We start from the raw sequence: 22700 nt of genomic DNA, 5'->3' as shown, positions 1-22700 counted from the left end.
ATTATTTTATGTAATAATAGTCGAAAAAATTTTGAAGTGCAATGTATACAATTTTTAAATTAGTTTAAAGAATGTAATTTTATATAGCAATTTAGAAAATTTGATCGAAATCGGTCAAATAGCTTTTGAGAAATCAAATTTGGAAAAAGTCATTTTAAAAAAGAAAAAAAAAAATCGATTTTTCGGAAACTATTCGACCGATTTTGCTCAAAATTTCCATTTTGCTATGCAAAATAACATTCTTTAAAATGATACAAAAATTTTAAACCTTGCACTTCAAATTTGATCGAATGCACTGCAAATATTTGGAAAAAGTCATTTTAAAAAAGAAAAAAAAAATCGATTTTTCGGAAACTATTCGACCGATTTTGCACAAAATTTTCCATTTTGCTATGCAAAATAACATTCCTTAAAATGATACAAAAATTTTAAACCTTGCACTTCAAAATGTTTTGATTATTATTAAATAAAATTATAAAAATGTACTAAAAGCTATAATTTTCCTAAAAATTTCTTTGGATAAACGAGTTTTATAATTGTGTCCAAAAACTTTTTAATTCGTTAAAAAATGTATCGAGATATGGTGAAATAAGCAAGAAGTAAAATTAACATTAAGGGTTTCAAACTTTGAACTACTTGCATGACCTAACTATTGAGACCATATTTCCCACATTGCGGTTACCCCCTATATTTTGGGGGGTCAGAAATTCGCAGCCGTCGAGAAAAAGGTTTTATTAGTGAAGTTGTTTATTTAGATAAGGTTATTTATTAGTTAAGTTATTTATTTAAATAACTTAAAATAACTTAACAGTTTACTTGGAATACTAAGTAAACATAAATATCGTCTCCACTTATTAATTATATTAGAGGTCACCCTCTCGAACCATTAAAATGAAGGCCTAGAACGTGAAGATCCGATCATTAGATCAAAAGTTATTTAGGAATAACATGCATTCAACTCCACCTCTTTTTTTTTGTATGACTTGGTTTCAAACTTTCTCAAACTATTGTATGTTAGATAATATAAAAAGTTAACAACAAGTTTGTATCATGTAAAGACATTTATTAATCACTCATCACTTCGAACAAACGATGCATTGTACAGCGGCTTTGCCCCTGTAAGGAGGTTTAGGAAGTCCACCCTCTATTTCAGATACATGGACGATGGACAAAGTATGCGATTGTTGTTCTTCTGTATTCTGTTCATAGGACTCAGGTTTTTCATCCATACAAATATGCGTTCCTGGCAAGTTTGATCCGGACATTAGGTATCCAGAATATTCGGTTATCCAATCTTCCGGACATTCATCAGCTGCTGGAAATACGTGTATCAGGGTCCTAAAGTAAAGTTTTTAAAAAATTGATTATTATGCATTTAATAAGATTAAAAATCAATTCATTAGTAGCAAACAAGTTAAAACCATTATATTTACGATGCCTCAAAAGAACAAAAATATGTTATGACATAAAACTTTGTTTCGATTATTGTTAACACATTGGTATAGAGTAGAAAATCACGTAGAATCAGAGTAGAGAATTTTCGTTTGTTGCAAGATATTTCGCATAAGAACGCGTACCCCACTAATCTGTTCCCGTATCCCTGAGGGTACGCGCACCACGCTTTGGGAAATACTGCCCTAGAGGTATTGATTTGTTATGGGAACATTGAGGACATTGTGACCGGACAGATTTAACGTGCACCAGTCACCAAAAGATGTCTTCTAATTTTGCGTTACCCTTCGTAATGTTTGATTTTCTTTCACACAAATACCAGCAGAGTAGCCTTATTCTTTAACAGTTTTATTTTTCATGAGACAATGAATGCTTTTCAAATTATTCAAGCCTAAAATTTAAGATATAGTTTGCAAATATATAGTTTACCTGTTTGTCAGGTGACAAGTGGAGCAAGGAACACCCCTTCCAAAGTAGGACCTAACATCATGTTCCTCAAATGGATGCTCGTCCATCAGTCCGTACTTGGTACCAGCGACATGAGTAGATGAATCACTTCCAAAAGATGGATCTTGGTCTTTGAATTCTGGTTCGTCGGGCAAGCATAGGTAGTCAGACCCTCCTCCAGTACCTCGGTTAGTGGTAGCAGACATGAAACCCGTGCTCAGTTGATAGATCATTGGAGTTTCTGGACAAGACTTGGTTCCCCATCGAATGTATGTACCGGTACCAGTTCCGTACATTTTCTTTTCTGGGACAAAAATTATTTCAATTATTCGGTTGTCAAAAATTTGGTAGTACTATAATATGAAACTTAAGCAATAAACAATCGAAGGATTTAACCGGGGGGAAAATTAAACTTAAAAAATTCACATTTAATTGAATAAAAGAGAGTTGGCTATGGTATTTTTACTCTTTGCCTAATACATTATTTGGACCAGTTGTAGTTGTAACTCATTTACGTCGCGCTAGAGCTGTGCAATGGGCTATTGGCGATGGTCAGGGAAGCATCCCTGAGGATGATCCGAAGACATGCCATCACAATTTTGATCCTCTGCAGAGGGGATGGCACCCCCACTTCGGTAGCCCCACGACCTGAACGGGAAGTCGAGCACTTTACAGTAGAAAAGTTTAACGAGAATCAATGCCGCACACCCTCGTTCCCTACGCAGACTGATCCAAGTGGTAATCCATCCGCACACCACTGATAGCAGCCCGTGATGCTTAATTTCTGTGATCTGCTGGGAGCCGTGTCTTAACGATCAGTCCACTGCGGGACACATTATTTGACCAAAAGTATTGTTCGTTCACCAGGAGTTGGTACTTGGCTCCGCCTTCATTACGTGGCATCCGACTATACTATTTCGCTTTTTTTGGGAAAAGGATGTGAACAATCCTGAACAAGGTTGCTATTTGGCGATCGTAAGACTGAAATATTTATTTCGCGATATTTATTTGCATTTCTTAACATTAAATATTTCATAAATTTGAAGATATTTGTCTTTTTTGAGTGAATACTTTGCTCTTTTTGAGACATTTTGCTGCAATATATTTAATTAGCTAGAGTAATGAAGAGTATAATAGAAGATGATAAAGCGAAGTAAGTGAGTGAAAAAGAATTAACTGTTTGCGTTTGGCGTGCATTAAGGGTTGTCTTCATTTCAGGCGCTGAGATGTTTTTACTCTTACTCCCGTGCGGAAATGTCGTCCGATTAGGTGGAGGCAAGTGCCAACTCTTGGTGAAAGAACCATATCCGGTCACCCACTTTAACCATCATGGTGTGGGAGTAACTTTCGTTGTTTGGCCTGGGTCCCTTAGTTCCTGTGGCTGGGATCATAAACTCGGAGAAGTATGTAAATATTCAGGACAATGTTGCTCTTTCAAATGTAAGGCAACATTTCGCATAGGGCCCACATCTCTTCCAGATAGAGACTTGCGTAGCCAATGGTTTTATGAAATGGTTGTTCAAAAACTGGACAGACTTTCTCAGAGATGCAACTAAATTTCATATGAACACCTTTGGGATGCCAACACTTACTTCAGCTGGACGTCTCGAAGTCAATTCATATAGCCATCCATCAAGTCTCCCCAAACATGTCTCCTCAAACATGTCTCCTCAAACATGTTTCCCCAAACATGAAAGTCTCATCCATACAAAAAACAGGCCAGCATCATTGATCTATAGATGGTTGTATTTGGGGAGACGTTATAACGTCTCCCTAAATACGGACCACTGGTTGTTCGGGTTCTTGGGTACTTTTGCCAAGTAGTGTATGGTAGACATTTTATAACCGTCGTTGAAGTGCCGACCCCATTGTGGTATTACGGCTACTAATGTTCAAGTCCATGGCCTTGTAATTTAAAACCTAATCCCGAAGACAAGGGAAATTTTGGATTAGGTATTTTGGAGAAATTTACCTTCGTGGAGGACTTTTTGATGGGACTAATCCGCATTTGCGTTACGTGAGGAGGAAAATCACTAATCCCTCCTCGTTTATCCTGATGGTAAGAGGACTTTAACCCATGATCCGTCTACCACTGAGGATATTTTACGTCAGCACTGTGTTCGGTACGAGCCGGGTGGGAAATTCGTATCTACCAGTCATCGCTGGAATTCGAACTCACTTCATCTCATTGGAAGGCGAACGCTCTATCCCCTGAACCTCTAAGACTCTATAGGGTAGACATTGAGAGAGCTTTAAAAACCTAACTTTTGTAGCCTCTTGCAACTATAACTCAAATAAATATTTGTTTTTACCTAATAACATATATTGGGCTTGGAAAATCTCACAAGTAGTCGGAGGGACAACTATAGCAGACATCTTTTTCAAATAAAATACATGAAGGTGAATCTAATCCGCTGTTAGCATTAAGGGGACGACTTATTATTTGGAGGTGGATTTTTGAATTGCAAGAACAGACTCCTTCCTGATATTGCTACAATTTCAAACTTTTTAATAAATCTGAAATGGTGTTCTTCCTTCTTGTAAAGTGTTTTGAAATATTGTAATGCTGTGGTTAAGTTTCGTATTTCATTATGAAAATATTTCGTTGCCTACTTCAGACATAAAAAAAAGCTGGATAAAATCTGGATAAGTCTTTTTTTCGTATATTTTTATCGAAATAACATGTTGAAAAAATATAAAACTTAGTAACCAAAGCTAAAATTAACTGTTATCTCCATCCTGGTATTGAATTTCTTTGATTATTTTGGAATGTCTATCACATGGCGTACTACTATTTAAGTACTACTATATATATCAATCGTGCAACTATTTCTCAAATAGTAGTACGTCATTGTCTTGCAGATGGAAGACCAATGGTATTTTTCGCAATTGATCACGCAGAAAATTGTGGAGGTTCATAACAAGAATCACATGAAAAAATGATTTTTAGAGCTTTAACACATTGTAAGTATTTCGTGGGTTTGATTGTTCTGATTTGAAAATTACTTGTTTTTCTGTTAATTAACGATTCTGATTAATCATTTCCTAGTTGTTTATCTTTTTGCTTAATGTAATTTTACCTTATTCCTTTTTACTTATTTTTTTTATTTTATCTTGTAAACCTCAACTTTCATTGTCTTGAAAGGGCAGTCAAATTCTCTTTTTTTTCACTCACCATGGACTATCTGAAAATAAAATAAAATAAATAAATATAAATAAAAATAAAATCAAAACATAAAGCTAAAAAAAAATATTTTTTTTAAGAAACAATATTTATTTTATACACATTAAATTAAGCACAATGTATTTTAAAGTAAACAATGAATTTTTTTCAATATTTATTTTAGAAAGAAGAATTTAAAATAAACAGATAAAATAGAAAAAGTTATTTTTTGCGTGGTGCACTTGAGTTAATTTAAAATACTCTTTTTGATTGAACTGATTGGCGATGTTCTTAAGAGGTATTTTAATAGAGCCTAATGTTGGAAAGTCGCACCAAACTCTGCAACGATGAAAAAAGTACCACTTATAAAAAAGTGGCCGGGATTAGCGATAAAGCTATGATGTCTAATGTGATTGTGATGTTGCTAAAAAAATTATTCAAATGCATAATTTCAGATTAAAATTTAACTATATGTATTATTTATGCATTTTGGCCCACACACTGGTTTTCTTTCTCAGAAAATTTTTTTTTTTTTAAATGAAGGAATGTGTTATCAGTTTCTGTTTTCTTAAAAAAAATGTACACGAGAGAGCAAGCAACAATTTTGGCGTTAATGTCTTAATATTAACCACATAACCGGTCATTTTTTTTCCAAAAATGTAGACAAAAGAAAAAGATTTTTTTTTGACACTCAACTAATGGTATCCGTTCATCGAATTCTATCTCAGATATAATTATGCTGGGGGAGTACTGTACTGTGTCTACCACAACAAAAATACAATTTCAATTCACTAGTATATAAGGCATGTTAACTCGATTCTATGATGCCTCATACCTCTTCATAGATGAAGGTTGACATTGTCGATAACTACTATCCCCATATTGGTGACCCGGACGTGATACTGCTAATGGCAATACAGGCTTTGCTTTACGTCTGTTCCTTTGTTCTACGAGTTTGATTATAATCTTGGATGTTTTTAATTTAGTTGCTAAAATGTTATTAAAGTTATGTTTAAATTTCGCATTTCTTCTTTTTATTCATCTTTGACGATTGACTTATCAGAATTCAATACGGATGAAAAGCATCCCGGATGAAAAGCATATCAGTTACAAGCTACACCATCTATTGAAACATATTAATACTACATAATTTCCTACGAATTAAAAATACAGAAAAACCAGAAAAGAAGAGTAAAGCATATGGATGTCGGTACAGCGTACCAGTAAGCTGGGCGAGGCAAACTTAGAATAGCACGTTCGGTATGCGGACAAATCAATTAAGGAGTTAAATTATCTTTTGACAAAAAAAATTTGAAAAATTAATTTGAATCAATGTTTAATGATTTGCTTACAATTTTCTTTTTCAGTCTTCTGAACTCTTTTGAAAATTTTCCTGGCAGAACAGAAAATTTTCCTTCTTTGTAAGCTTCCTGTGCTGGTCCTATTTGAGAATCTGGTCCTTCTTCAATGTTCAACTTCCCAATGCTGTCGTAATAAAGTCTCAGAACTTTCAATACTCTATTGTACAAACTGTTGATCTAAAAAAAAAGAATTGATAAACAAGTTTAAAAAATATCCCCTTAGTTAAGTTTATTCGAACGTTGTTGAATCTTTGCTAATTTGAACTTAATTGACTTGATGAAAGCTTGCTTGGCCAGTGATAATGATGAAGTTACATCTATTAACAAAGCAACTTTTTTTGTACATTGTCTAATAAATTATATTATAGATGCAAATGTCTAGTACAAAGAGTGTTTTGCCAACTTATAATATCAAAAGAAAACGTTCTAATTTTGTCTAATGTTCGCTAATATAAATATTTAAGTCTAATGAAAAGAGTGTTTATCATAATCTTTCAAAAATTGATATTCGTATAACATCCATGATTGTTAAATACAAGTAAGTTATTTAAACATTGTCTATCGTCTTCTAAAGCAAATCCACACTCCTGTGCATGAATTAAGGACAGTTCAAAATCACCGGAAATGGAACTTAGGAGTAAAAATTCCACCAGTAGAATTCCTGCAGTTTTTCGCCTGTTGTACAAGTGTTTTACCAATTTGTCAATGATTGATAATGGTATAGATATCACACTCATAATATCAAAATAAAACGTTTGAATTTTTTCCATAGTCAGTTAAAATAAATATTTAAATCTATTGAAAAAGTGTTCAACACAATCATTCAATTTTTTAGAAATTATATCTATATGATAAGCATCTATGATAATCATCTATGATTAAGTCAAAGTAAGCTGTTTAAACTTTGACTTTCGGTCTCTAATATAAACATAAACTACTATTGAAAAAGTTTTTCTAACATATTCTATCAATATTTAATATTTGCATAGAAAAAAAATCACTTGATATCAAAAATTGAAAGTTTTATGTTCGAACATTTTCTAACGAGTACTTAGGTAAAACCATATGCGTATTCTTTACAATCTGTAAAACTATCAACCAATAATTTGAAAAGATCATAGAAATTAAAGGTATGATAGAATCTTAAGATGCTCAAACCTCGTCTAATGATGGCAAATATAAACCCACTTACCTCGCCTTCTTGTTGAGGATTGATAGATGTAGGAAGAGATCTATACCAATCGGTCATCATAGAATAGGCTTCTCTTAAATCGTCAAATTCATATTCTAACTCCCTTAGCTTGGCCTCCAATGCTCTGAAAATCAAAACTTGTATTTTATAACCATCGTCGAACAGCAGGCACTATTTTTAGTTTATGAATACAAATATTCAACTCCGTTGACTTGTAATTTTGTACCCGATTCAAAAGACAAGGGAGCTCTTGGATCAAGTATGGGAAGAAATTTGCCTTCTTGAAGAACTTTTTGATGGAACCAATTCACATTTGGAGAGGAAAACCACGAAAACCTCCCTCGTCTAATCTGACGGTGATGGGACTCCAAACCCTGATCCGTCTGTCCCTGAGGATATTTTACGTCAGCAATGTGGTCGGTGCTCGCCGGGTTCGAAATTCGTAACCTCATTGGGAAGCAAGCGATTTATCTCCTTAGCCACCAAAAATGCCACCAATATCTGAATTCTTAACATAACATTCATTTATGATAATGGTATAACAATGGATTAAGGTTTCATTTATTAATTAGTGCGCTCTAAGTAGGCCAAAGAAAAATTATTAAGAATACTACTAAGTTGTGCCAATCTTTATGGCCGAGAGGAGTATGACTTCAAATATGTTAATTTATTAATTATAATTATAAATAATATTACTAAATCATGCACTAAAACGTACTTTCTCTGAATAAAAATGCCTTTTTTTCTACATATTTAGATTCTACAAAATTTTTTAACCTGTATTGCCATCTAACAGTGAACAATTTTATTTTATATTTTGTAATCGTCTTTAAACAGCCGATCCGAGTTTTGAGTTTACGACTTCTAATGTTCGACTCCGTAGCCTTGTGGTTTCGAACCCAATACAGAAGATAAGGGAACTCCTGGATCGAGTATTGGGAGAAATTTCGCCTTCGTGGAGGACTTTTTGTTGGAACTAACCCGCATTTACGTTACATGGAGATTAAGACCACTAGAACCTCTAACGGTTAGCCTGACGGCAAAAAGACTCTAACCCATGATCAGTCTACCACTGAGAATATTTCACATCAGCACAGTGGTCGGTGCAAGCCGGATGCGGAATTCGTATCGACCAGCCATCGCCGGGATCAAACCCTGGTTCACCTCATTGGAAGGCAAACGCGCTATCCCCTGAGCCATCGCGACTCTAACAGAGAACAATTGGGACCATGTTTGGTTGGTGCCAAGGAGGAAGTGAGGCATGCACAATCCCCTAAGAATCATTCCAACTAAGGACAAACCACACTTATTTAAAATACCTCTCACGAAATAGAAATGAAACTACTAGTTACGTGTTCTTTAAGAAATCAAACGAATCATTGGCGTTGTGCAGACGAGACAACTCCACCAGTTCGACTCTAATAGGCACTCCCCAACCATTGTTCACTTCCTTGACGTGCTGGTCGAAGCCTTTCACTAGACTTCTCAGACCATCGATGGTGTTGGGTACGTTCTTCAGTGGCACGGTAGCATAGTAGGAGATTTCCATGGAGGCTTTGTCCTTTAATCGACTCTGTACAGATTCCAGTTTTCCTGAAAAAGTCCAACGAAATGATATTTAACAACTGAGTCAAATTTCTCAGTTGATGAAATTTCACGAAATGAGAAAAAGTAAAAAAACAAGCTGTTCAACACTTGTTGAGCATTAAGTTATGCGACTTTTCCGATTGAACGAGCCACAATGGGAGAGTGGAAAGGAGAAGTATTTTAAACATCCCCCAATTTTGATTGATCCAATTGGATTTCGATTTTATCCCCAATATTCTCTCATTGTTGTTTTTCTGAACCGAAGTTGCTTTAATGATATAACAGACATTTGCAGGCTTGTGTGCCTAATTTAGGCTTATAAGCCTTTGTCGAGTAGAAGGACAGATGAAACAATTTAGAGAGCAACCTCCACGCTTCGCACAGCGTTTGGCGGGCGATACCACTCCGGACGATACCGCTCTGGGGGGGGACTAGAGTCGTGGTGGCTCAGTGGGTAGAGCTTTCACCTCTCAATGAAGATGAAACCAGTAATGACTGGTTGACTCAAACTCAGCAACCGACTCGCACCAACTACAATGCTGACTTAAAATATCCTCAGTAGTAGACGGATTACATGTTAGAATTTCCTTGCCGTCAGGCTAACCGTGGGAGATTTTCGTGATTTTCCTCTCCATGTAACGCAAATGTGAATTGGTTCCATCAAAAAATCCTTCAAGAAGACAAATTTCTCTCCCTATATTTAATCCAGGAATTCCTTTGTCTTCTGGATTGAGATCAAAATTACAAAACTATGGAGTTGAACATTGGTAGTTGCAACATTGGTCGACTGTTCAACAAAAGTTATACAATAAAGTAAAAATAAACCTGACTGATTTCTAGTTCTTTTGCCCTCCGTCCGTTCAATGTATAAAAAAAGCCTTTTTGAAAAATAATGAATTCAGGTATGAAAGTTTTAACATATTGCTAAGACAAAGTCCTCTGTTATAAGGGCAGGTTGAAGCGACTGACAAGGGAAACTAGGGAAGTGTGACTCGCCAATTTTGAAATAAACTAGTGGGATTTATGCCTTATGAGGAATAATTTTAGGGGGCAACATTAGTTTCNTAATCGTCTTTGAACAGCCGACCCGAGTTTTGGATTTACGACTTCTAATGTTCGACTCCGTAGCCTTGTAATTTCGAACCCAATACAGAAGATAAGGGAACTCCTGGATCGAGTATAGGGAGAAATTTTGCCTTCGTGGAGGACTTTTTGTTGGAACTAACCCGCATTTACGTTACATGGAGATTAAGATCACTAGAACCTCCCACGGTTAGCTTGACGGCAAGGAGACTCTAAACCCATGATTAGTCTACCACTGAGAATATTTCACATCAGCACAGTGGTCGGTGCTAGCCGGATGTGGAATTCGTTTCGACCAGCCATCGCCGGGATCGAACCCTGGTTCACCTCATTGGAAGGCAAACGCGCTATCCCCTGAGCCATCGCGGCTCTAACAGAGAACAATTGAGACAAACATTATTTTACCATGTTTAGTTGCTGTCAAGGAGGAAGTGAGGCGTACACAATCCCCTAAGACTCGTTCCAACTAAGGACAAACCACACTTATTTAAAATACCTCTTACAAAATAAAAATGAAACTACTAGTTACGTGTTCTTTAAGAAATCAAACGAATCATTGGCGTTCTGCAGACGTGACAACTCCACCAGTTCGACTCTAATAGGCACTCCCCAACCATTGTTCACTTCTTTGACGTGCTGGTCGAAGCCTTTCACTAGACTTCTTAGACCATCGATGGTGTTGGGTACGTTCTTCAGTGGCACGGTAGCGTAGTACGAGATTTCCATGGATGCTTTGTCCTTTAATCGACTCTGCACAGACTCCAGTTTTCCTGAAAAAGTCCAACGAAATGATATTTAACAACGTTTGATCAATAAATCAAATTTTTCAGTTGATGAAATTTCACAAAATGAGAAAAAGTAAAAAACAAGCTGTTCAACAGTTGTTGATCATTAAGTTATACGACTTTTCCGATTGAACGAGCCACAATGGGAGAGTGGAAAAGAGAAGTATCTTAAACATAACCCAATTTTGATTGATCCAATTGGATTTCGATTTTATCCCCAATTTTTCCTCAGTGATATTTTTCTGAACCGAAGTTGCTTTATTGATATAACAGACATTTGCAGGCTTGCGTGCCCAATTTAGGCTTATAAGCCTTTGACAAGCAGATGAAACAATATAGAAAAGAACGTTACGAAGAATACATCCGGGGTTACGGCGGGATTCGAACCCGCCACCTCCAAGCTTTCCACAGCGTTTGGCGGGCGATACTACTCGGGACGATACCGCTCGGGGGTAAGGCTCCTATACTATCAGAGCTGACCTATCAAGCAATATTGGATCAAAAAAGTTCGCAATTTAACGTTATGTTAGTATAGTGCTTATGTTAGCTCTTTGGAGCAAAAATAGATGATGCGTCGGCCTGTCTAATTCAGGAGCTCTACTCGGGGGGACTAGAGTCGTGGTGGCTCAGTAGATAGAGCTTTCGCCTCTCAATGAAGTTATCCGAGATGAAACCAGTAATGACTGGTTCATTCAAATTCAGCAACCGACTCTCACCGACCACAATGCTGACTTAAATTATCCTCAGTAGCAGACGGATTACATGTTAGAATTTCCTTGCCGTCAGGGTAAACGTGGGAGATTTTCGTGATTTTCCTCTCCATGTAACGCAAATGTGAATTGGTTCCATCAAAAAATCCTTCAAGAAGACAAATTTCTCTCCCTATATTTAATCCAGGAATTCCTTTGTCTTCTGGATTGAGATCAAAATTACAAAACTATGGAGTTGAACATTGGTAGTTGCAACATTGGTCGACTGTTCAACAAAAGTTATACAATAAAGTAAAAATAAACCTGACTGATTTCTAGTTCTTTTGCCTTCCGTCCGTTCAATATATAGAAAAAGCCTTTTTAGAAAATAATGAATTCAGGTATGAAAGTTTTAACATATTGCTAAGGCAAAGTCCTCTATTTCAAGGGCAGGTTGAAGCGACTGAGCCATAGTTTCCGTTTTTTGCGAACTTTAAGCTGTTGGCTTCCTAGTCTAAAGAAAGGGTTTTTCCCGTAACATTCAACGTAAAAATAGTGCATAGCAGAGGCAAATTTGAGTAATAAAACACAGGGCCTCATTTTTTAAATTTTGCAAATCTTAAATTAGTTAGTAAAAATACGTATCTCACCATCTGCTACAAGACCTGTGGCATTCCCGCCAATGAAATTATTTTTAATTTCGGCTTGGATGGTATTCATATCAGTTTCCTTGTTAGCCTTGAATCGAATAGAGGCCAGAAGTTCTCCACCATAGGACACACTCCTTACATAATGAGTACCCAGATCATGCTTGTTTCGATGTATCCAGGTTGGAAAAGGCTTGGGATTTGCTGACAGTGCTACAGTATACTAAACAAAAAATAATCCAAACAACTCAGTAAAAAGAACAATAGAAAAATTTTTGATTTAATAGTTGGCTATTTCACATACATGTTCTATAAATAATATTTTCGACATTTTCGAAATTTTAAAATTTATCATTGTTTCCAGTAACAATAATTATAAATTTTTAAATTCATCATTGTTTCCAGCAACAGTAATTAACTTCCAGTAATAATAAAGTTTTGAATTCATCATTGTTTCCAGAAACAATAACTAACTTCCAGTAATAATACATTTTTAAATTCATCGTTGTTTCTAGAAACAATAACCAACTTCCAGTAGTAATAAATTTTTAAATTCATCATTGTTTCCTGTAACATTAATTAACTTCCAGTAATATTAAATTTTTTAAATCATCATTGCTTCAAGTAACAATAATTAACTTCCAGTAGTAATAAATTTTAAAATTCATCAATGTTTCTAGTAACAACTTCCAGTAATAATAATTTTTTTAATTCATTATTGTTCCCAGTAACAGTAATTAACTTCCAGTAAGAATAAATTTTTAAATTCATCGTTGTTTCTAGGAACAGTAACCAAATTCCAGTAATAATTAATTTTTAAATTCATCATTGTTTCCTGTAACATTAATTAACTTCCAGTAATATTAAATTTTTTAATTCAGCATTGCTTTAAGTAACAATAATTAACTTCCAGTAGTAATACATTTTTAAATTCATCAATGTTTCTAGTAACAATAATTAACTTCCAGTAATAATAATTTTTTTAATTCATTATTGTTTCCAGTAACAATAACTAACTTCCAGTAAGAATAAATTTTTAAATTCAGCATTATTTTTTTACGCGGGTTGAAAGCGGTTAAAACTTTTTTTTATGTTCGTGTATCAATTGGTTAACATTTTAATGCAATAGGTTAAAAATAAATACAAAGAGAAAGTATATAAAAATCCCCTGAATAAAAACCCATAACATGTTAAATATAAAAGTATTGCATATAAACTCGTGCAAAACATGTCATTATTCAAGCTATATAATAATAATCTAATAATTTGGCCTAATTATTATTATATACTAATATAATACTTAATATAATACATATTCTATATTTATATAATATATCGTCGAATTTATCCAATCGTCAAATTTATATTATATATCGTTTAATTTATCCAATTGATACACGAACGTAAACAAGTGCAAACCGGTTTCAGTGGTGTAAAAACAATAAAGTTGTATAGTATCACCTGATAAATAAGATTTTACTTAGAATCTTATAGTGCGTCTAATAGTTTGATCAGGGGCTGTAGCAGCAATGGTCTCCAAGCAGAGACATTTCGAAACACTTAGGGCAACAGTTCTCTTTTTATGGAGCATAAATTAAAAATGCATGTATATTTCACCATATAAAACAGTTTAAATTGAAATAATTTTCTTAAAGTATAGATTTGATACTCCCTTACTGTTGTAAATTTCATCCTAGTCAAAATTTCAACTGTCTTTCCCACTTTCTGGGTATCCCTTAAATAAGTCCCAGTTCCTTTAAAATCCACTTTTCCAGCTTTTACTTTCAGCGCCAAATCTGCCGATACGTCCAATAAATCTCTCAAATCATCTTCGGAAGCTGTAGTTTGATATCTGGAGGAAGTTTCCTGTTCAGGTAGTATCTAAAATATTGAAATAATAATGAATAAATAAAAATATCTGCTGATATTTTTATTTGCTGCTATCTTTATAAGCTTAAAATATACATAAGATGATAACAAATGTTAAAAGAACTGAAAATTTAATCTATAATTGGATTGTTTGAGAAGATCTTAACAATTTGGACAATTGAAATGAAAAAGCAAAATTAAAAATTGAGTTTTAATATTTCAGGACATCAATAATTTTGTCATTGTTCGAAATTCAAGAATAATAAATTTTGAAAGCATACAAATAAAAATCTTTAAGGTGGCATGGTAATTATGAGACCATACTTACATAAGTGCATAGGTGGAAAATTTACCTATGAATTCATGTTTCCAGAATTTTCAGAATTTCTCTAAAGCCATTTTAAAAGAAGGTAATACCGGTTTCCGCTTTTAACCTTACAATCTATATTAGGTTGACCAAAGTGTTAGTTTCGATAAGTGTTCACATATTTATATAAATAATACCGAAAGACTGAAGCAGGAATATATACTTAGTTAAAAATTTCATTGTCTTCAAAAAATATGAAGATGGTAATTGAAAGCCGACATCTTTCAAGTACTTGCAAATAGGCGTTCAAGACGACAAATATGAACGAGCATGACTAAAGTGACTTGAAACATAGTACTTAAAGTTGCCAATATTAAAAGGTTCCTAAGGAATACGATGGAATAAGGTAAATCGTCAATCGCCGCATATTGATCGAATCGTGGTTATAAACTCAATTTTGATGCCAATAGTACTTCTACCCCTTCCACAACAGCTCATCTTGATGCCCTGGAATCTTCTTTCATTCTTATGAATGCCGATTTCCATGCTATCGATATGAGTTCTGCCTCACTTCATCATAGCGCGAGGAAGAACATTTCACCCTGATTTGCCTTTCTCAGCTACAACGGTCTTTCTAGTTCCACCATTTAAAAAGAATTCTTTGTTAACCATAATTCTGACCATTTCGAATAGTTAAAGAGCTCACACTTCAACAGCGCCTCGTGCCTGATTACAATGTAAGTTTCAATCATCGACTTATTACTCCTTGCAGATTTGAGTGATTGTCCTTTTACCACCAAACAGTCAATTCAAAATTTCCAGCTATTTCCGACAAGCTAGAAGGTTAAAATTTCGATTGCACATCTGTATCTAATGACAATACAAGATTCAATTGTCTTACAACAGTTACTAGTCAAAATTAATGTCAATTTTTCACCAAAAACAATTTATCATTATTCGAAATCTCGTTGTTTTTTCGAATAGTTGGAGAGCTCAGTACTTCAAAAGCACCTCGTGCCCGATGGCAATATAAGATGCAATTATCGGCTTACTGATCCTTGCAGAGTTTATAGTGATTGTTCTTTTTCCACCATATAGTCAATTCAAAATTTCACAAATCATTTTTTCTCCAAATAGAATAAATCATTAATTAAAATTTCGACCACTTTTCTAATAGCTAGAGAGCCTATACTTCAACAGAAACACATGCCTGCAGTACTGTTAAATTCAACTATTGGTTTACTGCGCTTTACAGAGCTTATAGTAATTGTTCTTTCATTGCCAAAAAACGAGAATATTTTAACATTCAGAATTTCTAGCGATTTCCGAGTTGTTAGAATGTTAAAATTTCAAACACATTTGATGACTATACAAGATTTCATCATCTATTCTCTACAAGTTGATTTTATTGTGAAATAAAATGCATCGTTAATGTATAAATGTTTTAACTACACTTAAGCACCTGATTACAATGCAAAAATTTATACTGTTTTCTGCTTGATATAAGCAGAATTTTTATTATTTCATTACCGTCGTTGAACAGCAGACCCAATTTTCAATGTTCAATTCTGTAGCCTCGTAATTTTGAACTCAGTCTTGAAGACAAGGTAACTCCTGGATAAGTTATTGAGAACCTTCGTGGAGGAGTTCTCTGGTGGAACTAATCCGAATTTGTGTTACATGGAGAGAAAAATGATGAAAACCTCCCACGGTTAACACAACGGCAATGGGACTCTAACCCATGATTCGTCTACCACTGAGAATCGTTTACGTCAGCACTGTGTTGGTGTGAGCCGGGTGCGGAAATTTCAATGAACACATTTCGCTGATAAGCTTCAATCATCCTTAGCTGATATCGCAAAAAGGGATTTATCTTCAATCGAATCTCGCTCTCGGCCTCTAGATAAGCTGTAAATACGACATTCCTTTTCTTTAATTGTTCGTTTTCGTATCAGATCTAAAATTGATGCCATATGTTCATCTGTATTGTTTTAAAGAGTCTGTGAGTGTTTGCCCAACATGTTGGGCAATCACACAAGAACACTTTTTTTTCCTTTCTATGTAAACAAAATAACATACATGGAACTAAATTGTAGAGAACAACAAAATAAAGCAAAAAAATTAAGAGGTACATTTTTCAAGTGGACTAAAAAAGGAGGAAATAATTTTATTTTTGTCGGGCCTAAAATGAAAAACCAGTAATATAAAAAAGGAAAAATTTAAAGTCGAATTCCTACATAGGTCAACAACGAAAAATTTTATTTTAGTTATTTTTTATTAACTAATTATAATTTTTTATCCCATATAAAAAATTAAAAAAAATTAATTAAATTTAATTAATGAATTAATATTTGAAAAAACTGCGTTAACATCAAGCGTCATCCACAATTCGCGATCGCAACGCTCGAGTACGCCATCTAGCGGGAGACTGAAAATATCGGACATTAGTTCCCACAAAGCCATTGGCTCTGACGGACGCCATTTCATTTGCAGCAAATAAGAAGCAAAATTTCCCTAAGGAAAAAGTAGAATTTCTTGAAAAAACTAACCAGAACACGCCAAACATTGAAGCAGAACACGCCAAGCATTTGAAGAACAATTTCTCGATAATTTTTACATTTCTATTACCAACAGCATAACTTCCAATTTCATGATCACTTGCTGTTACAGATTGTGTGTATTACGGTAAAATAATTTTTTCTGTCAATTAACACAACAATTAACATTTTCGCAAATTAAAGTGAAATCAGCATTGCTTTCGTCATTCCAATGAATAAATAGGAATTCAGAATATGCACAGAACTGTAAATATATAGTTATAGAATATTGTTCTTCTTCATAGAATAGTATATATTTCTGTATCCATATTATTCGCAAAACAACAATAAAGAATCATCCGAACTACTTGAAATAGATTCATTTGTGCTGATTATTAATAAATTTGTATCGTTTTCTTAGTAATTATTTTTTTGTTGTGAAGGAATAATTTCAACTAGAATTCAGCTATTCTGTTTTTAAGCTACATATTCAAATTCATATCGAGATCTTACATTTATAAAATTTTGATGTGTGGTGTGTTATCTAAAAGTAACGAAGGGATAATCTATGCATATATTATTTGAAAATAAAATTTTCAAACGAAGAACATTTTATTTTGAATTCTGCGGATTTATAAAACAGGTGAGTGTTATGATTTTTAAATTAAAAATTTGCTTGTAAATATTTTTTTTTTCTTATTTGATAACAGTTCACTACAGAATGGTTTTTTACGTCTGATTAAGAACTATAAGAATAATAAAAAAAGAAACAATATGGAAGTTTTTATTTCAATGTAAAGAATTCTTAAAATCGTTTTTTATCCTAAGAATTCTTTATTTTCCGTTTTTTAGTTTATAATTTTTTGATAAAAATTTTTGTCAAAATACTTTTTTTGAAAAATTAAATGGTATAACATTATGTGTTTATGTATACTTCTTGTAAATTCTAATGTTTGAAGTAATATGATTCAGGAAAGTATGGAATAAAAATTCGGTACTTACGTATTAACGCCTCAGCCGCTACAGATTTGGCGGTTTTTAAGTGCCGCCAATCTACGCTTAAAATTTTTGCGACAAATCATAAAATAAAACACATTCATAAAATAAAACACAGAGTAGTCAGTCGGATTTCGGTGAAAAATGAGCCGATATAGAGTTTAGCATAGATTCAAATATCGCCATATGAACTCTGATAAATAAGATTCCAAATGAAATAACATTTCCAAAACGTACGTTTACCAAGATAAAGTTTCATGTTGTGGGAATTGGCACATTTTCGTTTTTTCGGTAAAATATTTCCCTCTTGAAAAAGTAAAATTCCATCTTGTTTTGTTTTTGGCAAATCCCAAAGACGAATTTTCGTAGCACTAAAAATGGCGACAAAAAAGAATTNTTCCAAAAAAAAGAGAATATTTTACAATTCAGAATTTCTAGCGATTTCCGAGTAGCTAGAATGCTAAAATTTCAAACACATTTGATGAATACACTAGATTTCATCGTCTATCCTCTACAAGCTGAATTTATTGCCAAATAAAATGTATCGCCAATCAAATTTCTGTTATTTTTCTGAATAATTAGAAGGCTTAAATTTTAACTACACCTGATCACAATACAAAATTTTATATTTTTTTCTGCTTCATACAAGCAGAATTTTTTATTATTTTATTACCGTCGTTGAACAGCCGACCCAATTTTTGGATTTGCAACTACTAATGTTCAACTCCGTAGCCTTGTAATTTTGAACCCAATCCAGAAGACAAAGAAAATTCTGCATCAAGTACTGAGAGCCTCCGTGGAGGACTTTTCTGATTGAACTAATCCGAATTTGCGTTACATAGAGAGAAAGACTGTGAAAACTTCCCACGGTTAGCCTGACGGCAAGGGGATTCTAACCCATGATCCATCTACCACTGAGGATATTTTACGTCAGCATTGTGGTCGGTGCAAGTCGGATGCGGAAATTTCAATCCCCGCATTTCGCCTGACAAGCTTCAGTCATCCCTAGCTGATATCGCAGAAAGGGATTTATCTTCAATCGAATCGAATCGTCACTCTCGGCCTCTAGATGAGCTGTAAATACGACATTTCCATTTTTTATTTGTTCCTTTTCGTGTCAGGTCTAAAATTAATGCCATATGTTCATCTGTGTTGCTTTATAATGTCTGTGATTGTTTGCCCAACATGTCGGGCAATCACACAAGAATACTTTCTATCTTTTCTACACAAGCAAAATAATATACATGGAACTAAATTGCAGAAAACAACAAAATAAACCAGAAAAAATACTACTATAAAAGTACTCAGACTACTATAAAAGTATAAATTTGGGTGATGTGGACCACGTGCTACCACGTCATGTTCTTTATTGAATTTATCTGACACAGCGAATGTAAAATAATGAAATATTTAAATGTGCGCGATAAACTATTTTATTGTTCAAATAGAGCTATAAGTTATAAATTATCACTGATGTTATTTTTAAAATATGTGAAAAACTGAATCGCTTATATTAAAATTTAAAACAATGACTAACGCTTAACCGATCAGAAAATTCCATTTAGTTTTTCGCTCATCCCTATTTAATGAATTAATATTTGATGAAACTAATAACTTCAAGTGTTAAAAAAATGTATTTGAACTTGAGTGAATAAATAAGAAGTATTTTATTAACGATTGAAAATTTGAACGAGATATAAGGAGATGTGTGAACTAATAGTAGGTTTCGAATAAACTTAGTTTGCTTCTCATTCGAAAGACTTGAGGGGAATTTTTGGTAGCAATAGATGTTCAGTAACACTCCATATTTTTTTAGGTCTGGAAACAATAAAATCATTTTTCTCCTTTTTAGCCCACACTAGAAAGTTAATTATTTAAAGTTTTATTTTATTCTATTTAATATTTCAATACGGTTTTATTTTAATTTCTGGCAGGAATACTAATAAAGCTAGATAAAAACTGTCAGGATTAACATTTAAGAGAATAAACGGATTATATATTTTACTTTAATAAGGAAATATATTTAAACCTACATACCAGAGTAGAAAAACGATTCTGGCATTTTAATAATTTAATAGCTAAACAGCCAGCGTTTAAAAAATGCATGTACAGGATTAGCATAATGATAAAAAATTTAAACAAAACTTTACTTTATTTTTTAAAATGAAAAGATCACACTCATCTTATAGGTTTGAAAATGTATTATTCACAGCCATTTTGTCGTATTTTGCCATTAAAAAGGTAGAATTGTACAAAAGAAAATAGTAATAAAATTAAGGTATTTAAAAATATAAACTGAAATAATATTTTCAATTATTTGCTACCACTTGTAAAAATAAAGAAAATATATTTGTAAAAGAAGCTTTATATTTAAATACGAAAACCTATTTATCCTAGAAGTCCCAGACAACCAGCTGTGTTTTAACTCTAAAATAGTTGTATATTTATGAAAAAATAGTACTATCAATATTAGGAGAATCTGAACAGTAATAATAAGAGAAATTTTAGTTTTATTAAGAATTACTTTTTTTTCAGTTACAGCTTTGTATTGATAGTACTCTATTTTGGAGTTACTTTTTTTAGATGGTACTAAATTTTGCTTGATATTAACCCCTTGCTTACCGGCGCTTAGTATGATGAATCCCGCCATACAAGTCCACCTGTAATACCAGTCGGAGGCAAAAGGTTAATATCTTGTTTTTTTTCTGCATTAATACTAAACATGAAATAATCAGTTTGCGATATTTCTTTATTTTTTGAATACTACCAATACAGCAGTTGATATATGACTACTTTTAACATTTTGGAACTGCATTTTCAAAAGGATGCTATACTTTAAAGACACAGGATTAAAAAAAAAAACCCACAAAAATAAAGGAATAAAGAAAATAATAAATAATGAAAAAAAATGGGATAAAATTTTTGTCTTCGAGATTTTTGTAACTTCTAAAAATACTCACTCTTGCTTGATCAATTTCCGATTGAGGGAAAATATCGATACCAACTCTATCATATCGAGCGTCGAATGTCCGTCCCAATAACATGGGTAAAATATACAAAATATTAGACAGCATTTTTAATCCTGAGTTCAATTATGTTAGAACTCAGAATAAGGTAAGGGGAGAGTAGAAAAAAAATGCTTTCCTCAATTGTTAGAAAGAACTAAATTTTTATCTTTCTTAAAAATTATCGCAATCTATGGGAGTTTTAGCAGATGGCTCCTTACCTACATGCTTCTAACAGAATGAGCTATACATTTATTATTTTTGAAGTTTTCATAAAAGTATTGGTATGCATAACTGTTAAATACAAGAAGATAAAATTGATAATTTATTAATGTAATTCAAATATTAAACATAAGTGGATCTAAGAGAAAAAAATTAATATTTTCATAGAAATTTCCTAAAAATCTCATTTTGATGAATTATATACGAGTAAAAAAAATTAAATTACTAGTTCAATGTAATTTGCTTTCAGTTTTATTATTTTTTTTTCGAAACCAAGAAATTCCATCAGGCTTTAACAGAATTCAATTAATTTTTAACTCGCACCATATTATGAAAGTTAATTAATAAATTAGTAATAAAAAGTAAATTAATGTACAACTCAAGTCGGCAGAAATCGTATCGATTGGTTATCTGGCGCATGTGACTAATTTAATTTACCGGTGTGTTATAACACAGATGCTGTAAAAAATGTATCAAAAGCAACTATTTTTTTACCGCTTTTGTACAATTGCAACATTTAAAAAAATTGAAACAATCCTCGTACCACTATTTCCATGTGGATAAGGAGATATTTTTAATTGTGTCTAACTGAAAACAACGACCGGCTGCTAAGTGGTAGTGCTTCGCGCTCCCGTGCCACAGGTCCTGGGTTCAATCCTCTGGCTGGGCAAGGTTGACTCAGCCTTTCATCCCTTTAGTGGGTCAATAAATGAGTACCAAGCATGCTTGGGAACTAAACACTGGGGGTTCAGCGATCGGCTAACCACCTAACCGGAACATCTGTTCCTGTACCCCAGAGCCCAAGGTCAAGAAAACTGAGATGGGCACGGTAGGCCTTGGCCCTCTATGGAATGTCACGCCACTGAGTTTAGTTATCTGAAAATAAATAAAATAAAAAATTTGATGATCAAAACCTTTGTTAAATAGGGCTTATAAATCCTTCTCTTGCCTCTGGCTATTGTAATGGTAAATTATGATAGTTTACATTTCCAATTAAAATTATAATCGGTAGTTATGATTGCCTGCAACCATGATTGCAAATTATTAATTGTTAGTTTGACCTAATCTGTTTTTGCTGAACTACATTTTTTAAGTGTCTTAACTCTCTCTATAATTGTGTATAGTTTTGTGGGTTCCGCGTGTTGCTATGCGTGTTATCATCTTATGCTAATGGATAAAAACAACCAAGCACATATTAACAGTTTTGAAAGCTTGCATAATTATGCATAAAAACTAGTATGTTTCACACCTATACGACGCGATGATTTAAACTTAATATCAAACAAAACAAACACTAATGAGATTTGAAAGTTTATGTTGGCCGTTTGTGCGTAAATATGAATATTTTCAATCATTTT

General features: G+C 33.4%; 2 protein-coding genes across 3 annotated transcripts; both read right to left on the bottom strand.

Annotated features, from left to right (window-relative positions):
• Positions 1 to 1042: 1042 nt before the first annotated feature.
• Positions 1043 to 3563, bottom strand: LOC139425020 (uncharacterized). Its single transcript, XM_071177787.1, has 3 exons — positions 3492 to 3563; positions 1882 to 2252; positions 1043 to 1338 (listed from the first exon to the last, which is right to left on the bottom strand). The coding sequence occupies exons 1-3, from the start codon at positions 3561 to 3563 to the stop codon at positions 1077 to 1079; spliced, it is 705 nt and encodes a 234-aa protein (XP_071033888.1). The 3' UTR covers positions 1043 to 1076.
• A 1488-nt stretch (positions 3564 to 5051) lies between these two features.
• Positions 5052 to 21278, bottom strand: LOC107439796 (uncharacterized). 2 transcript variants are annotated; one of them, XM_043047009.2, is made up of 7 exons: positions 21076 to 21278; positions 14084 to 14287; positions 12410 to 12629; positions 10815 to 11055; positions 7616 to 7739; positions 6415 to 6600; positions 5052 to 5084 (listed from the first exon to the last, which is right to left on the bottom strand). In XM_043047009.2, the coding sequence occupies exons 1-7, from the start codon at positions 21187 to 21189 to the stop codon at positions 5067 to 5069; spliced, it is 1107 nt and encodes a 368-aa protein (XP_042902943.2). In that variant the 5' UTR covers positions 21190 to 21278; the 3' UTR covers positions 5052 to 5066. The 2 variants fall into 2 exon arrangements, with proteins under 2 accessions (XP_042902943.2, XP_042902942.2); XM_043047008.2 differs by lacking the exon at positions 10815 to 11055 and adding an exon at positions 8968 to 9208 and having other exon boundaries at positions 21076 to 21275.
• Between the last annotated feature and the right edge of the window lie 1422 nt (positions 21279 to 22700).

The sequence above is a fragment of the Parasteatoda tepidariorum genome, chromosome 1, assembly GCF_043381705.1.
Source record: "Parasteatoda tepidariorum isolate YZ-2023 chromosome 1, CAS_Ptep_4.0, whole genome shotgun sequence".
NCBI classification, from domain to species: Eukaryota; Metazoa; Arthropoda; class Arachnida; order Araneae; family Theridiidae; genus Parasteatoda; species Parasteatoda tepidariorum.
Note: the sequence above shows the minus strand (reverse complement) of the source record. Positions and strands in the feature narration are given on the sequence as shown.